Here is a 21,407-nt window from a genome sequence, read left to right as displayed (position 1 = left end):
CAAGTTATTGTTACTGGGTACATGTAGATGAATTTACCAAACCAAGCTTTGATAGTACTTTTGATGGATACTACCAGAGATGTACCAAATTTTTTAAACAAATCTAAATCCCTGAGATGTAAACCTAAATGCTTTTATATATCATTACAAAAAGCAAAATAAAATTCATATGTTTATACAATTTGATTGAATAAAGAAAATGGTACATAATAAGACGATTGCACTTATTCTAAAAAGTCACATTCATTCATGTAAAATAACAACTCACATTTACCCTTAAAACAAGTTGGCTCTTATTAAAAGTTAAATAGAAAATGATTGTAACGCATGATTTATAAAACAATAATAACTATTAGTTAAAATCTTTAAATGGAAGAACATGCATTATGGAATGAGTATTCCTATAGATTTTGTAATTGACAAAATTTGAAACACTATTGAACAGCAAATATAGAGAATTATTTTTAAAAACTGGTATCAGGGAAGAAATTTGATGGATTAGATATCTAGATAGCACCAGTCAAATTCATAAATTTATAAAAAAAAAAAAAATCTTAAAAATATAAAATATATTTTGGAAATTGCAATATTGAAGAAAAAACATAATATCAATAATAATTAAGATTCCGCAATGACAATATTACAACTCATAATGTAAATCTGGATTTATAATCCCAAACTGGCCTTTCCCAAAAATCAAATTTGAGATAATTTCAAATGCAATTTTTAATAAATAAGCATAAGAACATCTATTTCTGTACATAAACAATCTTGGGACATAAGTGCAATAGAAGTATTGCTTATTTCCAATAAAGGAAAGAGTTGTCTTTTAAAGTGTTCACACTAAATGTTCAATGGAAAATAATAATGGATTTAACAAAATGAGAAAAATTCAGAAACAAAAATCTGCTAAAAATGATGATCAATATATGTAATGTTGCATTAAATAAAATGATAAAATTGAGATGAAAGAATAAAGACAGTGAAATAGTTCCCTATTTCACATAATCACATCTATTCCTTTATACATAAATTGCCATTAAAATGAATCCGTCTGATATAATTATTCTATATATCATATCTACAGTTTTACATTATAAAACAGTGTATAAATATCCACAAATAAATTTACACCAAATCCTTGCGTTTTTCTGTTCATCAGAAAACACCTGTATTGTGTTGTGTTGTGCTGTTCTCTTCTTTTAAGTGTTTTCAGTTTGGAAAACATTTTACGTTCTTTTCTATTTTTTACAATAAATATAATTTATTATATTATAATATTTTACCTGTAAACTAATTACATTCAGCATCAGTCAAGTATAAAGATCATAATTTTAAAATGTATGAAATTTTTACTTACAGCTGACCTTACAAATCCGCTGTATATACATTCTATATGCCTCACTTTTAAAACACATAATTTTGACATTGGGATATATACAATATGATGATTACATAATTCACAAAGCACATATTCAATGTCAATGTTTTAATGTCTCTATTTCATTAGATGAAGAATATCTCTAATATTGGCACATGGGTATATGGAAGCCCTCTTAGAGGAACACTTGTTAACATTTATTTAACTATCCTAAGTCATCTATGCATTAGTTGACGGACCTCCACCTTTCTTCTGAAATAAAAAGATACAAAATAAAGCAATATGTTAAAGCAACATTTAATTGTTCTGCATCTTTCAAAGAACTTATTTAATTGTATAAAATCATTGGCAAATTATCATACAAAAAAGAAATACTAACACGTCTTCAATTCATTTAATCAATCAAACATGTTAAAGCATCTCATCACAAAATGTATAATCGGCAAGAACCATTTTCCTTGAATTACATAATTATCCTCATCGATTCCATACATTATTCAGTTTATTCTTTTATGTAAGGTATTACAGCTGCATAAATTTCTGGATTTTTATTTATTGTAATTTTAGTTTTCAAATTGTCAAATTAACTTTCCATCTGTTAGCAGTAACATACAGTTACCTAATATATGTCTCATTTTATGGAGTTTTTATACCTTAATTGCATGATCAATATACAGATTTTATTAACAGGGGTGTGCTCCTTACACCAATACTAGAGGCTCTGAAGAGCCTGTGTCGCTCACCTTGTTCTATGTGAATATTAAACAAAGGAAGCAGATGGATTCATGAAAAAATTGTGTTTTGGTGATGGTGATGGGCTTGTACATCTTACTTTACTAAACAGTCTTGCTGCTTACAATTATTTCTATCTATAATGAACTTGGCCCAGTACTTTCAGTGGAAAATGTTAATAAAAATTTACAAATTTTATGAAAATTGTTAAAAATTGACTATAAAGGACAATAACTCCTTAGGGGATCAATTGACCATTTCGGTCATTTGACTTATTTGTAAATCTTACTTTGCTGAACATTATTGCTGTTTACAGTTTATCTCTATCTATAATAATATTCAAGATAATAACCAAAAACAGCAAAATTTCCTTAAAATTACCGATTCAGAGGCAGCAACCCAACAAAGGGTTGTCCGATTCATCTGAAAATCTCAGGGCAGATAGATCTTGACATAATAAACAATTTTACTGCTGTAAGATTAGCTCTAAATGTTTTGGTTTTTGAGTTATAAGCCAAATACTGCATTTTACCCCTATGTTCTATTTTAAGCCGTGGCCGCCATCTTGATTTGATGGCCGGGTCACCGGACATATTTTTTAAACTAGATACCCCAAAGATGATTGTGGTCAAGTGTGGATTAATTTGGCCCAGCAGTTTCAGAGGAGAAGATTTTTGTAAAAGATAATTAAGATTTATCAAAAATGGTTAAAAATTTACTATAAAGGGCAATAACTCCTAAAGGGGTCAACTGACCATTTCGGTCACTTGACTTATTTGTAACTCTTACTTTACTGAACATTATTGCTGTTTACAAATTATCTCTTTCTATAATAATATTCAAGATAATATCCAAAAACAGCAAAATTTTCTTAAAATTACCAATTCAGGGGCAGCAACCCAACAACGGGTTGTCCGATTCATCTGAAAATTTTAAGGCAGATAGATCTTGACCTGATAAACATTTTGACCCATGTCAAATTTGCTTTCAATGCTTTGGTTTTGAGTTATAAACCAAAAACTGCATTTTACCCCTATGTTGTATTTTAAGCCATGGCGGCCATCTTGATTGGTTGGTCGGGTCAACGGACACATTTTTTAAACTAGATACTCCAATGATAATAGTGGCCAAGTTTGGTTTAATTTGGCCAAGTAGTTTCAGAGGACAAGATTTTTGTAAAAGTTAATGACGACGGAGGACGGACGACAGACGACCACGGTTGCAAAGTGATTGGAAAAGCTCACTTGGCCCTTTGGGCCAGGTGAGCTAAAAATGTGTATTCATGTTCTTAATTTATAAAATTAAACTAACTTTGTCTTTAAACTAGAGGCTCTAAAGAGCCTGTGTCGCTCACCTTGGTCTATGTGATTATTAAACAAAGGAAGCAGATGGATTCATGACAAAATTGGTGATGGTGATGTGTTTGTACGTCTTATTTTACTGAACATTCTTGTTGCTTACAGTTATCTCTATCTATAATGAACTTGGCTCAGTAGTTTCAGTGGAAAATGTTAGTAAAAATTTTCAAATTTTATAAAAATTGTTAAAAATTGACTATAAAGGACAATAACTCCTTAGGGGGTCAATTGACCATTTCAGTCATGTTGACGTATTTGTAAATCTTACTTTGCTGTAAATTATTGCTATTTAAAGTTTATCTCTATCTATTATAATATTCAAGATAATAACCCAAAGCAGTAAAATTTCCTTAAAATTACCAATTTAGGGGCAGCAACCCAACAACAGGTTGTTCGATTCATCTGAAAATTTCAGGGCTGATAGATCTTGACCTGATAAACAATTTTCCCCTGGCAGATTTGCTCTAAATGCTTTGGTTTTTGAGTTATAAGCCAAATACTGCATTTTACCCCCTATGTTCTATTTTTAGCCATGGCGGCCATCTTGGTTGGATGGCCGGGTCACCGGACACATTTTTTTAAACTAGATACCCAAAAGATGATTGTGGCCAAGTTCGGATTAATTTTGCTTAGTAGTTTCAGAGGAGAAGATTTTTGTAAAAGATTACTAAGATTTATGAAAAATGGTTTAAAATTGACCATAAAGGGCAATAACTCCTAAAGGGGTCAACTGACCATTTCGGTCATGATGACTTATTTGTAAATCTTACATTGCTGAACATTATTGCTGTGTACAGTTTATCTCTATCTATAATAATATTCAAGATAATAACCAAAAACAGTAAAAATTTCCTTAAAGTTACCAATTTAGGGGCAGCAACCCAACAACGGGTTGTTCGATTCATCTGAAAATTTCAGGGCAGATAGATCTTGACCTGATAAACAATTTTACTTTGTCAGATTTGCTCTAAACGCTTTGGTTTTTGAGAAATAAGCCAAACACTGCATTTTACCCCTATGGTCTATTTTTAGCCATGGCAGCCATCTTGGTTGGTTGGCCGGGTCACCGGACACATTTTTTAAACTAGATACTCCAATGATGATTGTGGCCAAGTTTGGTTTAATTTGGCCCAGTAGTTTCAGAGGAGAAGATTTTTGTAAAAGTTAACGACGACGGACGACGGACGACGGACGCAAAGTGATGGGAAAAGCTCACTTGGCCCTTTGGGCCAGGTGAGCTAAAAAGGATTGGATTACCAATGACTTAAGTCTATATAAATACTAAACTTACCGAAAAAATTGGGTTAGGTTTTGGATTTGTTTCTGGCCTCTTTATATTATACTGCAACAAGAAAGGTTTATTCATGACAAATGCAATTTGAAAAGTTTCACTTAATTTTAAGACTAAGCATTCTAACTAAGTGTGTTTCCACATTACAAGGACACTATGACATTTGAAACATTTTAAGATTATAATATGTAAAAAGCTATGTGTTATTCTATGGGTATTAATTATGTTTGCAGAAATTTCAGTACTTCTCAGCCTTCTATATATCAAGCATTTTTATGTCTCTTTTGACATGTACAATTAATACTGTAAGTGACAACTGTTCTTGAAGAAGCAACCCTGTTGGAGGATATTATCTTTTCTCCCTTTCATAGATGTATATTACTCAATCTTAATTTGCTTAACCTTATTTTAGGAGTACTGTTGGCCTGCCATTTTCTTTATTTTGTAAATGTACTGACTGCTGATTTAAGATTGTGTAATGACTCGTTCTTGTGGCAAAATAATTTGCAAATGAACATGTATTTAATACACCCTCTATCTATTAAAATCAAAAGTATCATTCCATCATTCTATAGAACAATATAGCACTGTCTAATCTTTTTTTAAATTTTGCTTTAAAGTGTTCAATACGCTACCCCGTATTTAAAAAAAACCCACATAACAAGGACTTCATTAATTCTTAAAGAAATGAATCCGTAATTAAGCTGTCAACTTTTCAAAATATAACACACATTTTTGTTACAATTTAATTCAATAACCATCATATATTCTGATATGCTTACCTGACCATTTCCAGGTAAACTTTGGAAAATAAAATCCCATGAAAATGAAGCAGGTTTTCCTCCTTTATTGTTATCATACACTATAAAAAGAAAAACTTAATATATTAATTAGTTTCGAGTTTTGGTTCTTGTTCTTAAATAATTGTTATCTGTACCGCTAAGCAGGAAGATAGAGAACTGGGCTAAAATTTGTGTTTAATGTTGATCAATGGTCATTTCATGTTAAGTTTAAGATCACCTCAAGAAAGCAATGTATCTTGACAAGATATGATGTTTCAGACATACAAGTAAAGGTTATTACTTTATTTATCTTTTATGTATCCTGTGACTTCTCAAATTGGGCACCTGGTAAGGGTAAATCAAGAAATATATGTTATTTGCACCAAAAACCTGGTTTTATCATACAGGTTTACTACAATCAGGGTTACCCATTTGTGTTTCTGTACTGACATGCTTCAATTGATAGGTTTTATCAATATATGTTTTCTTCATGAAATTTTACAATTCTTCTAAAACCAAAGCTGCGACTCCTTTACACAGGCCTCATGTTGGACTACTTTTGCTTTTATGTTAAGCATTTTTTATGTGATGCCCTCCTCTTTTTGGGGTTTAAACTTTTGTTTCAAGTCAAATAAAGCATGTGATCAGAGATAAATAAATTGTTGGCTTAGCTGATGGCTTTTTTTTTTATATAGGATACAGGGTTACTAGTTGTTTGGTGGTATTTCATAGAAAATGACTGCAAAAATTCATGTTATAATTTGTAATTAAATATTGATATATTTTTTTTTAAATATTTAATTTTATAATTGCTGAATACTGAAATATGATAAAATCTGAAAACTTTTTAAAATCTTATTTTTTTATTACAATTGTAAACACTTATTTTAATTATTTTTTATATCATTATTTGCTTCATTTGCGATAACTCCTTGACTGCTGTATCCCTATTTTTGACATTTTTACCTATTATGTCTGTTTGTTTTGTTCACACATCATTGTCAATATAATGAAATCTGATACAACTGTCATACAAGTGAGAGGTTTAGCTAGCTTTAACACTTGGTTTAATCCATCATTTTCCACATTAAATGTTTGAGCTTTTGATTTTGCCATTTGGTAAGGGACTTTTTTTTTAATTTTCCTCTGATTTCAGTATTTTTGGGATTTTTCTTTTTTCTAATATTTAACTCTAGCATTGACTTACCATAGGGATCTTTTCCACGCAACATCTCATTATCATATGCTCCTCTTTCTGAATCTACAGACTCATCATCCCAACGACCATGGAATGCACTGTCACCAGGGCGATTCCAGCTATTGAATCGACCAGGTATAGCACCACTGAAAAATCCTTCATGAGCAGGCATTGTTCTGTAAGGGAAAAAATGAAATATAAATGCCATTTTTTTAGTTATATGTTCAAAAGACTATATATACTGGAGACAAGCAAATAAATATTGGATGCATACACTGTACAATTTGAAAATGAAACAGTTGAAGGTTTACAATAAAATTGTGTTTTTGAGATATCTTAGTTTAATTCAATACAATCATCAAAAAACTGGATTTTTTTTTTTTTTTTAGAAAAAACCCTATGCAATAAGATATTTTAGAGAAGTTATTTGAATGTAGCACAATTTGCAAGCACCTGATTTAGTGTTTTTATTAATATGTAATACATCATTTACTTATTATTCAAATAAGCAGAATTTTCAACTCATTTCTTATATCAACAGAATATAAAAATTGCTATTACAAATATACTTAAAATGGTTCAGACTGACAACCAATAAAAGGGGTTATCTTTGATTGACTTAACTGATTTTTACTATGTGTTCCTGGCTGCATGTGATTAAAATTGTAACCTTTTCACCCAAATGAGGATTTGTCAAAACAGTAAATGGTTTTCTGTTTGAGTAATTACAATCTATACCTACTGCATTTACAGTAATTAAACGTGATAGTTTTATTATATTCTTACCTGTCTAAATCATCATCGTCTAACGAGTTACTTTTATGACGTTTACTGTTATATACACATAGAACTATGATCAAGGCTAGGACGATGAAAAACAAAGGAATTCCAACGCCAAGGCCTACTATCAGTGGAAAATTATCTGAAGTTGAAAATAAGATGAAATATCAACAAATTGCTAGAATATGTTAGGTAAACACATTTAAGTTGTAAAATGAAATGATAAGGCATTATATATCAGTAAAAAACCAACGCATGAACAACTTATTATCAGCAGACACTTCCAACTTTTATCTGCTATTCATCAGCTGTCAAACAAACAACAAATACTATAAAGTGAGCAATGACATCAAATGTGGTCATGAAAAGACAGATATGAGAAAAATAAACAGATCAGTTTTTCATGATTAATTTGAAATTTCATCTCAAAAAAAGTTATTAAAGATTATTTGAATTACAAAATTAATTTTCTGAGAACTTTTTTAAAATGTATGTTACTGTCAAGACCCAGACTATAAGGTGAATTGTTGTTATAACTTGTTTCTCTTTCTTTATTTTTCTGTTTGGTATCAATATCACTAAAGATTTTTTAATGCCACCTTGATAATCTTCTCACTCTTATTTTACACATGCATAAGCTTGCTGCGAGTGATGCATTTTTTTTGTTGATTCTATTTTTCATTATTTAAATAATTGAGGAATTTTTCCAGTTTATAGCAATTTCTGTAATTTTATCATTTTTTTATTGGCAGCTACTTTATATCCTATTATCAAGGTATACATTTGTTTTGTATGATTCATCGTTATCAAAACTTACCTGTACTCTCAATTGGCCTAAAAACAAAAATAAAGATATGTTTAATACTTCTTTATAGTAGATATTTGTAAAACTCAAAAACTACATTATAACTGTCACTGATAAAAAATGCCATGAAAAAAATTGAACCTCGGAATACATTTATTTCAAGAACTCTTCATGAAACAGAAAAAAAATTTACAAATTAATAAAAATAAGTCATTTTAGTAGGGTTGTGTAAAGCATAGCTTTATGAAATATTTATCATTATAAAGAGTAGAATGATTTCCTCATAATTAGTGTATCTGTTAAATATCTACAATGGAACTCTCTACTGTCATTTGGAATATTTCTTCTATTAGTCTGATCTACAGTGAGGCCTTATTCAAAATTTTTAATTTAAGAGACGTTAAAAATTCTCATTAACTTTAGATTTTTTCCTCATGCATATTTGATAAATACTTTTCACTCAAGAACTATTAGTCGAATAAAAGAAAAATAAGTCTTTTATTTAACAGTAATAAAGATTACAAATAAATTATAAGTTTACTTACGCACAATAGGGTACGCCATTACCAGCGATAGAACATTCCTGACCTGTTGGACATGTGTTCAATGTATTGAATGTGCCACAAATAGTTGTAGATGTTGTAACTGTAGCTGTAAGATCAATTCCAAAATATTAATATATATTCATCAAAGCAAATAAAACAATCATACTAAAACAGAAGAATTAGTTAAATCTGGAATAATTTTAAATTCAGGAAAATGACAAGAAATGTATGATGATAACTAACCCAACTTCACAGGGTTAGGCATGCTCACACACACAGGGCTATAGGGATTATTTAGCTTATACTGAAATATCAGAGAAAGTCAAATTTGCCTTGGCCATGCTCACATGGCTATAACCCCGTTTGGATGGCTTAGTTTTCATCATACATTTTTTTTTTGTATCAATTTTCCTGAATTCAAATTTATTACAGATTCAAATAATTCTTTGATCTGAGGTCTTTCACTTTTAGTTCATATTGATATAAAGTTTGTTATCAGGTAGATCAAAATTAGTTTTTATCATAACTATGAATGTAGCAAATATTATATTCAAACATATAAAATACATTCAAATAGCAGTACAAAATGTATTAAAAAATCTTGCAATAAAGTTTATAAGTGATTAAACATTTTTAGGCATTGAAAATTATCTAACCTCTAACCTACATTTTAGTAGAACTCAGTATTTAGAACAAATTATTTTTTCTAATACTTAAGTAAAAAAAAATAGAATTTCAAATCATATTGTGCCAATTTGCTTTCTTGTCTTAATTTCTATAATTAAGTTGATATTAGGAAATAAATAAAGGCAACAGTAGTATACTGCTGTTGGAATTTATATTATATCATCTTATCCAAAGAAATTACTTAGCCTAGGAATAGAAAAGGAAATTAGTATGAGTATAATAAATGAAGTACCATTATTTCCTCCTGGTGCATAAATGGCAGCAGTAGAGGCACCAGCAGTAACTGGAGTGGTTTGACCTGCACCAAATGTCACTGTAGCACCCCCATTTACAATATTATTAGTGGCAGCAGCAACTTGATTTGGGCCAGTCGTAGATGTTGAATTCAGTATGACTGCATGATTCACAACTAAACTTCCTCGGCTGAGAAAAAATAAAAAATATTGCTCAAAGCTAAAATTTCAACAACTTCAATACTTTCTACAGAAAAGCTTACATAGTGATTAATGAGACATAAAGAGGTTATATATGATTAATTTCATGTATTGTATGAACTTTAAAAATTCTTTTTTACAATCTAGGACCTACAACTACTATTGCATTAATCTAAATTAATTTTGAATTTCTATCCTATTCACATTTCTTAAAATAAAACTAATTTAAAACAAAAAACTTTTGAAATATTTTTTAAACTTTTCATATTCAGTCAAACATGGAATATAACATTTAGGTCATGAAAACCTGAACAGAACTTGTTATCAATCTTCTTAAACTACAGGGTTCCCACACTTTGAGAAGCAAAACTTTTCGAGTGTATCCTGGATTCGACCATAAAATATATATTTTTATAAGGGTGGTATCAGAAAATATAAGTCATTAAACCACTATTTAATTACTCTTAAATCTGCGAGACATTAATGTTTGGAACAGCTGTAAACAAAACTCCTTAGTGATTGATAAGGACATTTGTATTGGTACCATTCTCATTAGACAAGGAAATATAAAGTATATGTGTAGCTTCTCCTACCTTATTGTATACACAACTACTTTAATGAAATTGTCTTTTGTTGCAGCTGAAGAATTGTAGTAAATTGTCAACTGAAAAATAAAAAAATAAAAATGTTTTCAAACACTTAAAAAGGTTTAATTATCATATTATAATTTAAATTCATAAAAATTGTTGTATATATCCTTAGAAATTTGTATTTACTTTTTACAATGTTTTGGTATCATATGTGTTTATACAGTTAATTCCACCTCATGTATTAATGCTGTCTTTTGATTGGATGAAAGACATGGTATTTTTCACCAATTTTGTATTTATTGGGATTTTTTTCTCTGCTGGGGAATTTGTCCTTACAGAATTCCATGTGCCGGGGTATTTTCTAGCGGCGCCACAACGGAGAACTCTATACTCGTAGCAGTTCCTTAGTGGTTCGTCAGAGCTTGAATAGGTTTCTCAGAAATCCACCAGTTAGCAAATCTTTTGATATCATTGCAGATGCATTCAAAGCCATGTGTAAATAAATGAGACAAGAAGGAAAGGGAAAGATTCAACATAAACCAAGTATTCAGAAAGGTGATATAGTCAAACTTTACAATCATCCTCATGTATTTAATCCTAACATACCTACTGGACTTCTTAACAAGGTGTTCTTTGAACTCATTTTGTATTTTTTGTTGTAAGGGACAAGAAAACTTGAGAGACCTGAAAGTGTCCGATTTTGACATTTTAACCAATGATTCTGGTAAGCGCTTTGTTAGTAAAGTTACATCAGAGTTAACTAAAAATCATCAGGATGACCAAACTGAGGAATTTGAACCCGAAGGTGGTAGGATATATGAAACAAAAACTGCAATGTGCCCACTGGCATCCTTTGTTAAATATTCAGAGAAAAGAAACCCAAATTGTTCTGCGCTATTGCAAAGACCTAAGGATGGATTTGATGAGGATGGTAATAGTTGGTTTCAAAACAAGCCATTGGGTAAAAATCCACTTGGTGATATCATGACTTCTATTTCTAAAGCTGCCAGTTTGTCCAAAGTCTATAGTAACCATTGCGTTCGTGCAACTTGCATTACGCTTTTGAATGAAGCAGGATTTGAAGGACGTCACATTATCACTATATCTGGCCCCCGTAGTGAGGAAAGTATCAAATCTTATTGCCGTGACACAACAAATAAACAGAAACGAGAAATGTCTAAATTTGTGTCTGAATTTACCACAGTTACTCAAACTCAAAGTGAAAATCTGATTGTAGAATTCGACAACAGTGTGACGGAGGATGAATTGGTTCTTTCCGCTTCACAAACTGCTGAAATAATTGATGAAATTGTGCAGGGAGAAGTGGAGCTTCAGCCGTTATCCGATATCACAAATATTCCAAACACAAATCAACAGGTGAAAACACCTAATTCAACAGGATCTGGTTTCATGTTTCACGACTGCAATGTTACCATTAATATGGTTCAGTCATAAACATTTAGATGCGTCTGTTGACTTTTTGACCTAAAGCGCTATTAATTTGAAAGTCTATTGCTGGAATTTTAAATCTTACATTTACAGGTTACTGACTCGTCACATGTATTTTAATTTGTTGAAAATATTTTGAAATATTTAATATCAATTATCAAACATATATTATGATTTGTGTTATACTGTGCCTAAGTGTATAAATATGAATTCGAAATCAGAAAGTCCAAATTTCGTCTTTTGCAACTCGAAGTTACTCATAAAACATATACAAAGAAAGTCATGAATGTATCTTTTATTGCTGTTCTTCGTCCAGATGTCACTGTTAGTTTGGAGTACCTATATCCAACAGAAATTTCAAGATAGTATCCCCAGCATGTGCATTGAAAATATTGTTCATTTTTAAAGGGGTTTTTTTTGCTATTCTTCATCTTGAATCACATTTTGTGTTGGTAGGATTTTGTGACATTTGAGCCTGTCACACAGTAGTTAGTAAGTTTAATTTGTTTAAGTCACGATTGTTGTCCGGCTTTATCATAAGTTGTGTCATTTAATTTGCCCCACTAAAAATCCATTATGTAATACAATTAAAACTTGCTACCAGGCTATTAACAATTTAGTTTAGAAACAAGATTATTGTACAGTGAGGAACACAGAACAGCCGATTAATTCATATACATATACAAGTAGCAAATATTAAACAGTCAAGCAGTACCTGATTACAAAATAAAATCTGCAGTCAAGACTGATACTGATACAAAAAAACATTTGGTGTAGCAAATATCAAACAGTCAAGCAGGACCTGATTACAAAAAAAAATCTGAAGTCAAGACTGATACTGATACAAAAAAGCATTTGGTGTAGCAAATATTAAACAGTCAAGCAGGACCTGATTACAAACAAAAACTGAAGTCAAGACTGATACTGATACAAAAAAAGCATTTGGTGGAATTAAACATTTAAATCATGCTTACGAGGGGTATTTTTAAGAAATACCGGTTTCGAGGTCAAGATAGAAACAAAGGACATTCGGTGGAATTAAACAAATATATCAAGCTTACAAGGGGTATTTGCCAAAAATACCCCTTGTAAGCATGATATATTTGTATAAAATTGAAGGTCTTCAAAATGTCATCTGATTAATGTGACCCAATGATAGTTTCAAACTGGAATTGCTTATAAGTTTGATTCTGAATGATGTTAAGATTTTAATTATTTTCCATTATTTATAGAATATCTATGTACAACATGTATATTTTTTTTATTGTGAAATATAGACACTGCATATGTCACTGAAACATAAAAATGTAACTGACTGGATAGAAGATTTAAGTTGGTGCTATTAGTTGGAAGACCACAGGTTTAAGGAAGTTGGATTCTTGTTGTTCAATGTAAAGACAGAGATATGGTTTGTTGTCTTTTGTTTGTTCCATTATAATTCTAATTCTTGGTTAGGGTGTAGTCTTCTTTGAGTTCTGGTTTTTCTGCTTTCCCCATACCATTTGTATTGTTCTTTATTGATACAAAGGTGTAAATTACCGCATTTTCTCATGAAAACAAAAATGCCTTTTCCAAGTTAGTTCTTAAATCTATACTATAATATATCATAATATGCAATCTTTCATATAATTATAATAACAATCAATGAGGTTCTGTTGGACCATACAAGACCTTCATGGGCGTTGTATTTTGAACTTACAACTGTCAAAGTCTCAGCTATTAATTCTTGATAGTAAGGAGTATTTTCATTGGATAAATCTCCAGTTGGCGTTACATCTATGGTAAGGATTACTTCTACTTTTAATTCACCTATAAAAAAAAGTTAATAGATATCAAAATATTAAAATCTGGGTAGTTCAGATTCATAATTCAGACATAATATGATACTAAAGAAATACTTAAAATGCAACAGACTGTCAGATACAAATATGAATTGATAAGCAGGAATCAGAAAATCATCAGAAGTCTTGCATCTTATTTGTTACAAAAGGGAATACTTAAAAATGCTATATGTTAACATCACATATTGAATGCTATTCCTCAGATCAATTTTAAGCTTTATTTAGATGAGAACTAGTGATTTAAACAAAAATATTATTACATCAAACAAAACTCATGTATTCCATCTTACAACAATTTAAAAAAAAATTAAACTGAAAGTTATTTAAATGGTGATAGAGTACCACTACTTATAAGTTACATAATGAGAGCGAGGATTGGATATTGTTTGAAATCCAACTTGTGTTCTCCAAGTACAATATAATAACAAAAGAGCCATCAGCATTTGAATTACATGATAATACTTTTTTCTAAATGTGTAATAAATAAAATTAAAACAAGAATGGGTCCATAGTACACGGATGCCCCACTCCCACTATCATTTTCCATGTTCAGTGGACCGTGAAATGGGGGTCAAAATTCTAATTTGGCATTTAAATTAGAAAGATCATATCATAGGGAACATGTGTACTTAGTTTCAAGTTGATTGGACTTCAACTTCATCAAAAAACTACCTTGACCAAAAACTTTAACCTGAACTTCGCACTTCAGTAGACCTTGAAATTGGGGTCAAAACTTCAATTTGGCATTAAAATTAGAAAGATCATATCATTGGGAACATGTGTACTAAGTTTAAAGTTGATTGAACTTCAAAAACTACCTTGACCAAAAACTTTAACCTGAATCATGGGGAACTGACGAACATACAGACGGACGGACTGACAGACGGACAAACGGACGTACAGACCAGAAAACATAATGCCCCTCTACTATCGTAGGTGGGGCATAAAAAACTTACCAGATACAGGTGTATATGTTGTTGTTGGAACACTCACTGAAATAGAATTTAACAAAATTAGTTACTCCTTAATCATCTTCTAAGACAAAATCTCATTTGGGAGATTTGTAATCATATAAACTTTAACATTAGTTCACACACTGGAATGTCTTGTCTGCATAATTGTCTATGAATGAATTTTAAATTCTTAATATACAGGCATCTATATAGTAAAACAAAAATTCAACATTAAAATGATCCATGAAACTGAGGTCCATGTTGATTAAGCAATGAAATATAGACATATAGACTTTACTGTCATTCTATATACACCAAATACAGTTTAGCTGTTATGAAATGTATACAGAACTAATCACCAAAACTAATGGTTGACCAAAGTTTAGTGGAAAAATGAAGTTGAGGTCAAAATAATATTGCAGGATGAACATGAACACCATGTAATCATTCCATACATCAATACTCAAGTATAACTGACCTTTTGCTGACAGTGTCTCAAAGTAAACCCAATTGTAAAAACTTTATGTTGATTGACAAATGAATTTTGAAAATGATTTCAGTTTGACCCTATCTGACATACATGCATACATAACTTGCAATGATTCCATATACAAAATTCACCTGTCGTTTTACTCATAACTACTTCAAATCACATAATAAAAACACTAGTTTATTAAGCAGTCCTTGAACCATAAAAATGAGATCAAGGACAACAGACAAATGCCAGTATGAGAACATGTTAATATAAGGCAACTGAATGCAAGATATAATTATCAAATTCTTTTACCTACTGTATTATATATAGAGTTTTTCGTTATGGTGAAAGAAATTAGACATCATTGTCTCATATTCTGTTTCATTATTCAAAAGTGAGACAAGAATCAAATATCATGGTCAATTATAAAATTTCTGCAAGCGAAACATAGTAGCAATGCAATTGTGAACAGTGATTTTTTTTAACTTTTATAATGCATCTCAAGCACTATCTGAGTAAAGGCTGTGCAGTGACTTAATTGAGGAATTCAACAGGTAAATAGCTTCATATAGTGAAGCTCAAAACGGATATATCATTTAGTTTGACCATGTATCATAATGCTTAACATTTAAAGCAGCTTTGCTATGATCTTTATGAATGCAGTAGAGGAGCTGCAAATATCATTTCGGTATAGAATGATCTAAAGAGTTGGTATGATAAAAGAAGTGTACAGAATAAATGATTGACAACTTAAAATGAAGAGGAAGTCCAATTTGTTTCATTTTTCATTATCATGTCTTCATGTTAAACTGATTCTTAATATAGTAAATGAGTGAAGGTAAATTACAAATGTGTGTATTGTGCACAGAGCATGAAATAAAGATCAGTATATATGTATGATACATTATAATGGCAGAAAAATGATTGGTGGTGAATAACATAAGTAGGTATTGTGCACAGAGTATGAAATAAAGATCAGTATACATTATAATGGTAGTAAAATGATTTGGTGGTGAATTACATAGGTAGGTATTGTGCACACAATATAAGAGCAGAATGTAATAATGTAATATATATAAAAGTAGCTACATTTACATATAAACAACATTACAAAAAAAAGTGATTTACAAAATCCTCTTCCCTGAGTATAGCATATTATAACATAAAATATAATAATTATTATATATGATATGTTTGAGCTTTTGATTTTTGGATTAGGGACTTTCTGTTTTGAATTTTCCTCCGAGTTCAGTATTTTTATGATTTTCTTTTTATATATATATATAGCTATTAACAATATTAAACAGTTTTATTTTAACCAAGTCTTTGGTTGCTGTAAATCTGTTTGATACTTATGAAAGCTATATTAACTAGAGGCTCTTAAGAGCCTGTATCGCTCAACTGACTCTACTTCGGTTTTTGAAATCATATAAAAAAAGATAAAACTTGGCTACAAAGTAACAACACTTGGCCAGCACCTTCTAAGGAAAGGAACATTCATGCTATTAAAATAGATATAGGAAGATGTGGTGTGAGTGCCAATGAGACAACTCTCCATACAAATAACAATTTAAAAGTAAACCATTATAGGTTAAAGTACGGCCTTCAACACGGAGCTTTGGCTCACACCGAACAACAAGCTATAAAGGGCCCCAAAATTACTAGTGTAAAACCATTCAAACGGGAAAACCAACGGTCTAATCTATATAAACAAAACGAGAAACGAGAAACACGTATATATTACATAAACAAACGACAACTACTGTACATCAGATTCCTGACTTAGGACAGGTGCAAACATTTGCAGCGGGATTAAACGTTTTAATGGATCCAAACCTTCTCCCTTTTTCTGAAATGTTTGGTTTCATTTAATTCAGTGGTTCTCTAGAAGAAGACTTGTGTATGCATTTCCCATAGGGTCCTATGTTAAACTAAGGCCCCCGCTAGGGATGTTTTGGATGATGGATCGGCAACAAAGTAACAGCACTTGGTCAGCACCTCATAAGGAACATACATGCTATGTTTGGTTTCATTACATTCAGTGGTTCTCTAGAAGAAGACTTCTGTATGCATTTCCAAGAGGGTCCTATGTTAAACTAAGTCCCCGGCTGGCAGCCGTTTTGGATGATGGATTGGCAACAAAGTAACAAAACTTGGTCAGCACCTCATAAGGAACATGCATGCTATGTTTGGTTTCATTACATTTAGTGGTACTCTAAATGAAGTCATTTGCATGCATTTCCCATAGGGTCCTATGTTAAACTAAGTCTCCTGCTGGCGGCCATCTTGGATGATGGATTGGCTACAAAGTAACAACACTTGGTAAGCACCTCATAAGGAACATTCATGCTATGTGTGGTTTCATTCCATTCAGTGGTTCTCTAGAAGAAGTTCAAAATGTGAAAAGTTAACAACGACAATGACGACAGACAACGCCGGATGCCAAGTGATGAGAAAAGCTCACTTGGACGTTCGGGCCAGGTGAGCTAAACATTGGATATTGGAATTAAGAATGGTCAAATAGAATTACAATAATTTTAGCCAGTTTGAGTCATTCAATTGATATTATAATTAAATGAGAAATTGAGATATAACAGAAACTTTTGTTTACAAAAGTATTGAACTTTTCTATTAATCAACTTTCAAGAAAAAGGGTACACGCATAGCGAATTATTCGTCCTGTATAAACACTCTTTCATAAAGGGTACTTCAATACTATTTTTCAATCACATTTAACCATAATATTCCTTAATCTAACTGTATTGGTTAAAAAAAAACAAAGTTAAATTATTGCATCAAGGTAGATTTAAATCTAACAATACCAACTGGTCAATTTAAATGTCCCTATTGTATTGTCAATTTTAAAAACAGGTTGAGCTATATGTAAAGTTTTACAGTAACACCTATAAGCAACTCACTGTAAATGCAACAAAAAATATGTATTTATGGTTTTCATTTAAATCTTGTAGAATCAAATATACAAAAAATCACAAGAATGTCTGAAAAAAATGAGCTATAAAAGATTTTTCTTAAATAATGATTGTAGATTGAAAAAAGACAGACTAGTACTTAGCTACATATTAGAAGTCTTCCACCATTTTAGAATTCTTAATTTCTATATTCATAATTGATAAAATCGAACAAGCTGTTTTGATCTTATCACAATATGAAAGAATCATAACATGGATATTATTAGGACTAACATATTGTTTTTACAATTCAAGAAGAACTTCCTAAAGAAATATGTAAATATTATGTAAATATGACACAAAGATAGAAATTCAGAACAAAAGTATGTACCAAGTAAATCCATATAATCAAGTGCAAATGCAGTTATACAAAGATACAGAATACATTGCTAATGAGACGGTGTGGGGAGTGCATAGGGATTTTACCTGTAGTTTTGACTGCAGTAGTGGCTATAAGCAACAAAAATCATATCATAAATATCAAAGACAACTTATTTTAGCTAATTACAAAACAATATATATAATTACACTTATTAAAAATGATTTTGAAATGTATGTACATACAAATGAATAAAAATGCTAAATATAAAAATGGCTTTCACAATTACTTATTGTACACAATGAGAAGCGTACATTGAAACTTAAATTATTGTGTATGTTCTAACTTTTTCAATTATCAGAATTATTTTCCAGAAGGATTTCTGTTCCTAAATAAGTTCTCCAGTATAGGACATTTGTATCAAAAAGAATAATCCACATCTGTACTCATTAAAAAAAATTTAAACTTCCAACTTCTAGGCAGTTATAGAACTTAATTAATAAAGATTAAAATGAATCCGACCAAAAGGAAATAAAACAATATTCATAAATACTTTCTCATCAAATTTATCTTTTTAAAAATTTTATTTTCATTCTATTGCAATTTTCATATGGAAAGAAATTAAAATGACTTTTTTTAATTTTTGTTTTGAAAAAATAATAATAATGCAGCTTCTTTTTTAAAATCTTGAACTTCAGTTCTTGGATACCTTCAGTAGTTGCGGCATCTTTGGTTGTTGCTCCCTGTGTTGTTATTTCTTGTGTTGTTGCTTTTTGAGTTGTTTCACTTTTTGTTGTTACAACCTTTGTTGTTGCTTCTGGAGTTGTTGTCTTAACTGTTGTCACCTCTTGTGTTGTGGTAGCTTCTTGTGTTGTAGCTTCTTGCGTTGTAGTTTCTAGAGTTGTAGCTTCTTGTGTAGTGATTCCTTCAGTTGTTGTTTCTAGAGCTTAAGTAGCAAAATAGAATTTTGATAAATTCAAGCATAACATAAATGTAAATGTTCTTTTCATTAAGCGTAAAACACCTGTTTGAACCCAGAACAACATTGGATTTGTGAAGCTTTTCCACTTCTTACACCTGATCATTAGATCTTCTGTTGTGTATCACATCAACCCTTTACTAAAATCGTTATCCATATATACTGCAGCAATATTGGCAAAGTATTCAAAATGATCCAAAGTGTATAAAAATAATTTACCCATGTTCTGTTTTATCAGTATCAACAAGAATAATAAAATTCAAAATATTATATAAGTTTAACCAACGTAATGTTTTTAATATATAAATTACAAGCAAAAAATGAATTTTTACTCCATGCGTAATATAAGAAAGCTAATAGTGCAGATTTTTCTTCCTTTTTTATCTGAACTATAATTAATGTTCTTTTGAAGAAGTTCGCTACTCAGTTTCAAAATTACAAGCTTTTCATAACACTATGAACACCCAAAAGAGCAAAAATAAATATAGGTCAAATGTAAAATTGAGAATGGAAATGGGCCAGGAATGTGTCATAAAGACAACAACCTAACCATAGAGCAGACATCAGCTGAATATAAATATAGAATTCTCAAACACGTCAAATTCGGGGAAGACTTTTGAAATGTTGTACTTGTCTGTCTTTATCAATCTTTAGTTATTATTTTAGAAAAAAATCTTTCATAGCTCTTCTTTTCCAAAGATTCTTGTGTTTTTGATGTATAATTGATCCAACAAGATTGTTTTGGAGATATAAGCCATTGAAATTTTGGCAGTAAAATGTTCTCTGTTGATTTTTCATAGCTTTATCATTGACAAGTTTAAGTCCTCAAAAACTATTAAAAAATAACAAAGATTTTATAAGACTTTTACAGATGGCGTATAATGATACATGTAAAAGATTTATAATAAGAAAAATGTGGGTCCATGGGCAAATTTTTTTAAGGCATTCAAATGGATAAAACCAGAGGATTCCCAAAATCTGACAAAAATTCAAAAACATGACAAGCGAACTTCCTTAATGGCAATATGTGTTCATTTAAAAGTACTACTTGATTTATTTGCAGGACTCTTCATCTAAACTTGGATAATTATTCTGCTGAATCTTACAGTAAAACATACAGATTAAAAAAACCAAGTATAATTAAAACGTTATAAAGGAGTAGATAAACAAGATACTGAAAATCATATAACATCTGACTAACTATAACAAACAATAGTTTATGAACACAATAAAATATAAGCAATCAAAAAACAAATTTGATTTCGGAAGGAGGGGAGAACACATAATTATAAGTTTGTACAGTAATAGTACTGTATACACACACACACACACACCAGATTAAACCATTCCAAGTTAATGAAGAAAGGTGAAAGATGAAAGGAAACGTTGAAATGATGGTTTTAACATGAAATAAAAATTCAACAGGCACAATCTTCACATTAACTTCTTTCCAAACAGAAAAGAAACAATAAAATACATTGAGAGAGAATGCAGATTCTGGTCAAAGGCCATGGCTATAATTGTTAGTCTCTCAAAAAGTTATATTTCTGTTGGAAACAACAAGTTTATCTTTAGAAGATCATCCATGAAAACATGACAAGAAGCAAAGATATCTTGTTCCTTAATTTACCATTATTATTTAATAACGCTTTTCTTATTTTTTTTTGTGTATGAAGGTTTAGTTATGATTCAATCAACTACACCTGTATTTATTGATGTTTTATATATCAGTATGTATGGTCGGAGTATGTTTCTGTGTGTAAGAGAGAGTTGTTTCCCTTTTGCCTGTAATTTGTATTAATGTTTGTGATGTTATCTTTTCTGATTAAAATGTAAAAA

At 30.6% G+C, this 21,407-nt stretch overlaps 1 protein-coding gene across 1 annotated transcript in view; it reads right to left on the bottom strand.

The window, feature by feature from the left end:
• Positions 1 to 21,407, bottom strand: part of LOC139510829 (uncharacterized) — a 193,618-nt gene that overhangs the window by 119,799 nt on the left and 52,412 nt on the right. Inside the window, exons 33-40 of the mRNA XM_071297365.1 lie at positions 19,299 to 19,535; positions 18,697 to 18,720; positions 14,830 to 14,865; positions 13,732 to 13,841; positions 10,587 to 10,657; positions 9,792 to 9,982; positions 8,873 to 8,978; positions 8,340 to 8,356 (exon numbers count right to left, since the gene is read on the bottom strand). Coding sequence (XP_071153466.1) covers positions 8,340 to 8,356; positions 8,873 to 8,978; positions 9,792 to 9,982; positions 10,587 to 10,657; positions 13,732 to 13,841; positions 14,830 to 14,865; positions 18,697 to 18,720; positions 19,299 to 19,535 — 792 coding nt within the window. The remainder of the gene's footprint in view (positions 1 to 8,339; positions 8,357 to 8,872; positions 8,979 to 9,791; positions 9,983 to 10,586; positions 10,658 to 13,731; positions 13,842 to 14,829; positions 14,866 to 18,696; positions 18,721 to 19,298; positions 19,536 to 21,407) is intronic.

The sequence above is a fragment of the Mytilus edulis genome, chromosome 2 (genome assembly GCF_963676685.1).
Source record: "Mytilus edulis chromosome 2, xbMytEdul2.2, whole genome shotgun sequence".
NCBI lineage: Eukaryota > Metazoa > Mollusca > Bivalvia > Mytilida > Mytilidae > Mytilus > Mytilus edulis.
This window is presented reverse-complemented; position numbering and strand designations above follow the sequence as displayed.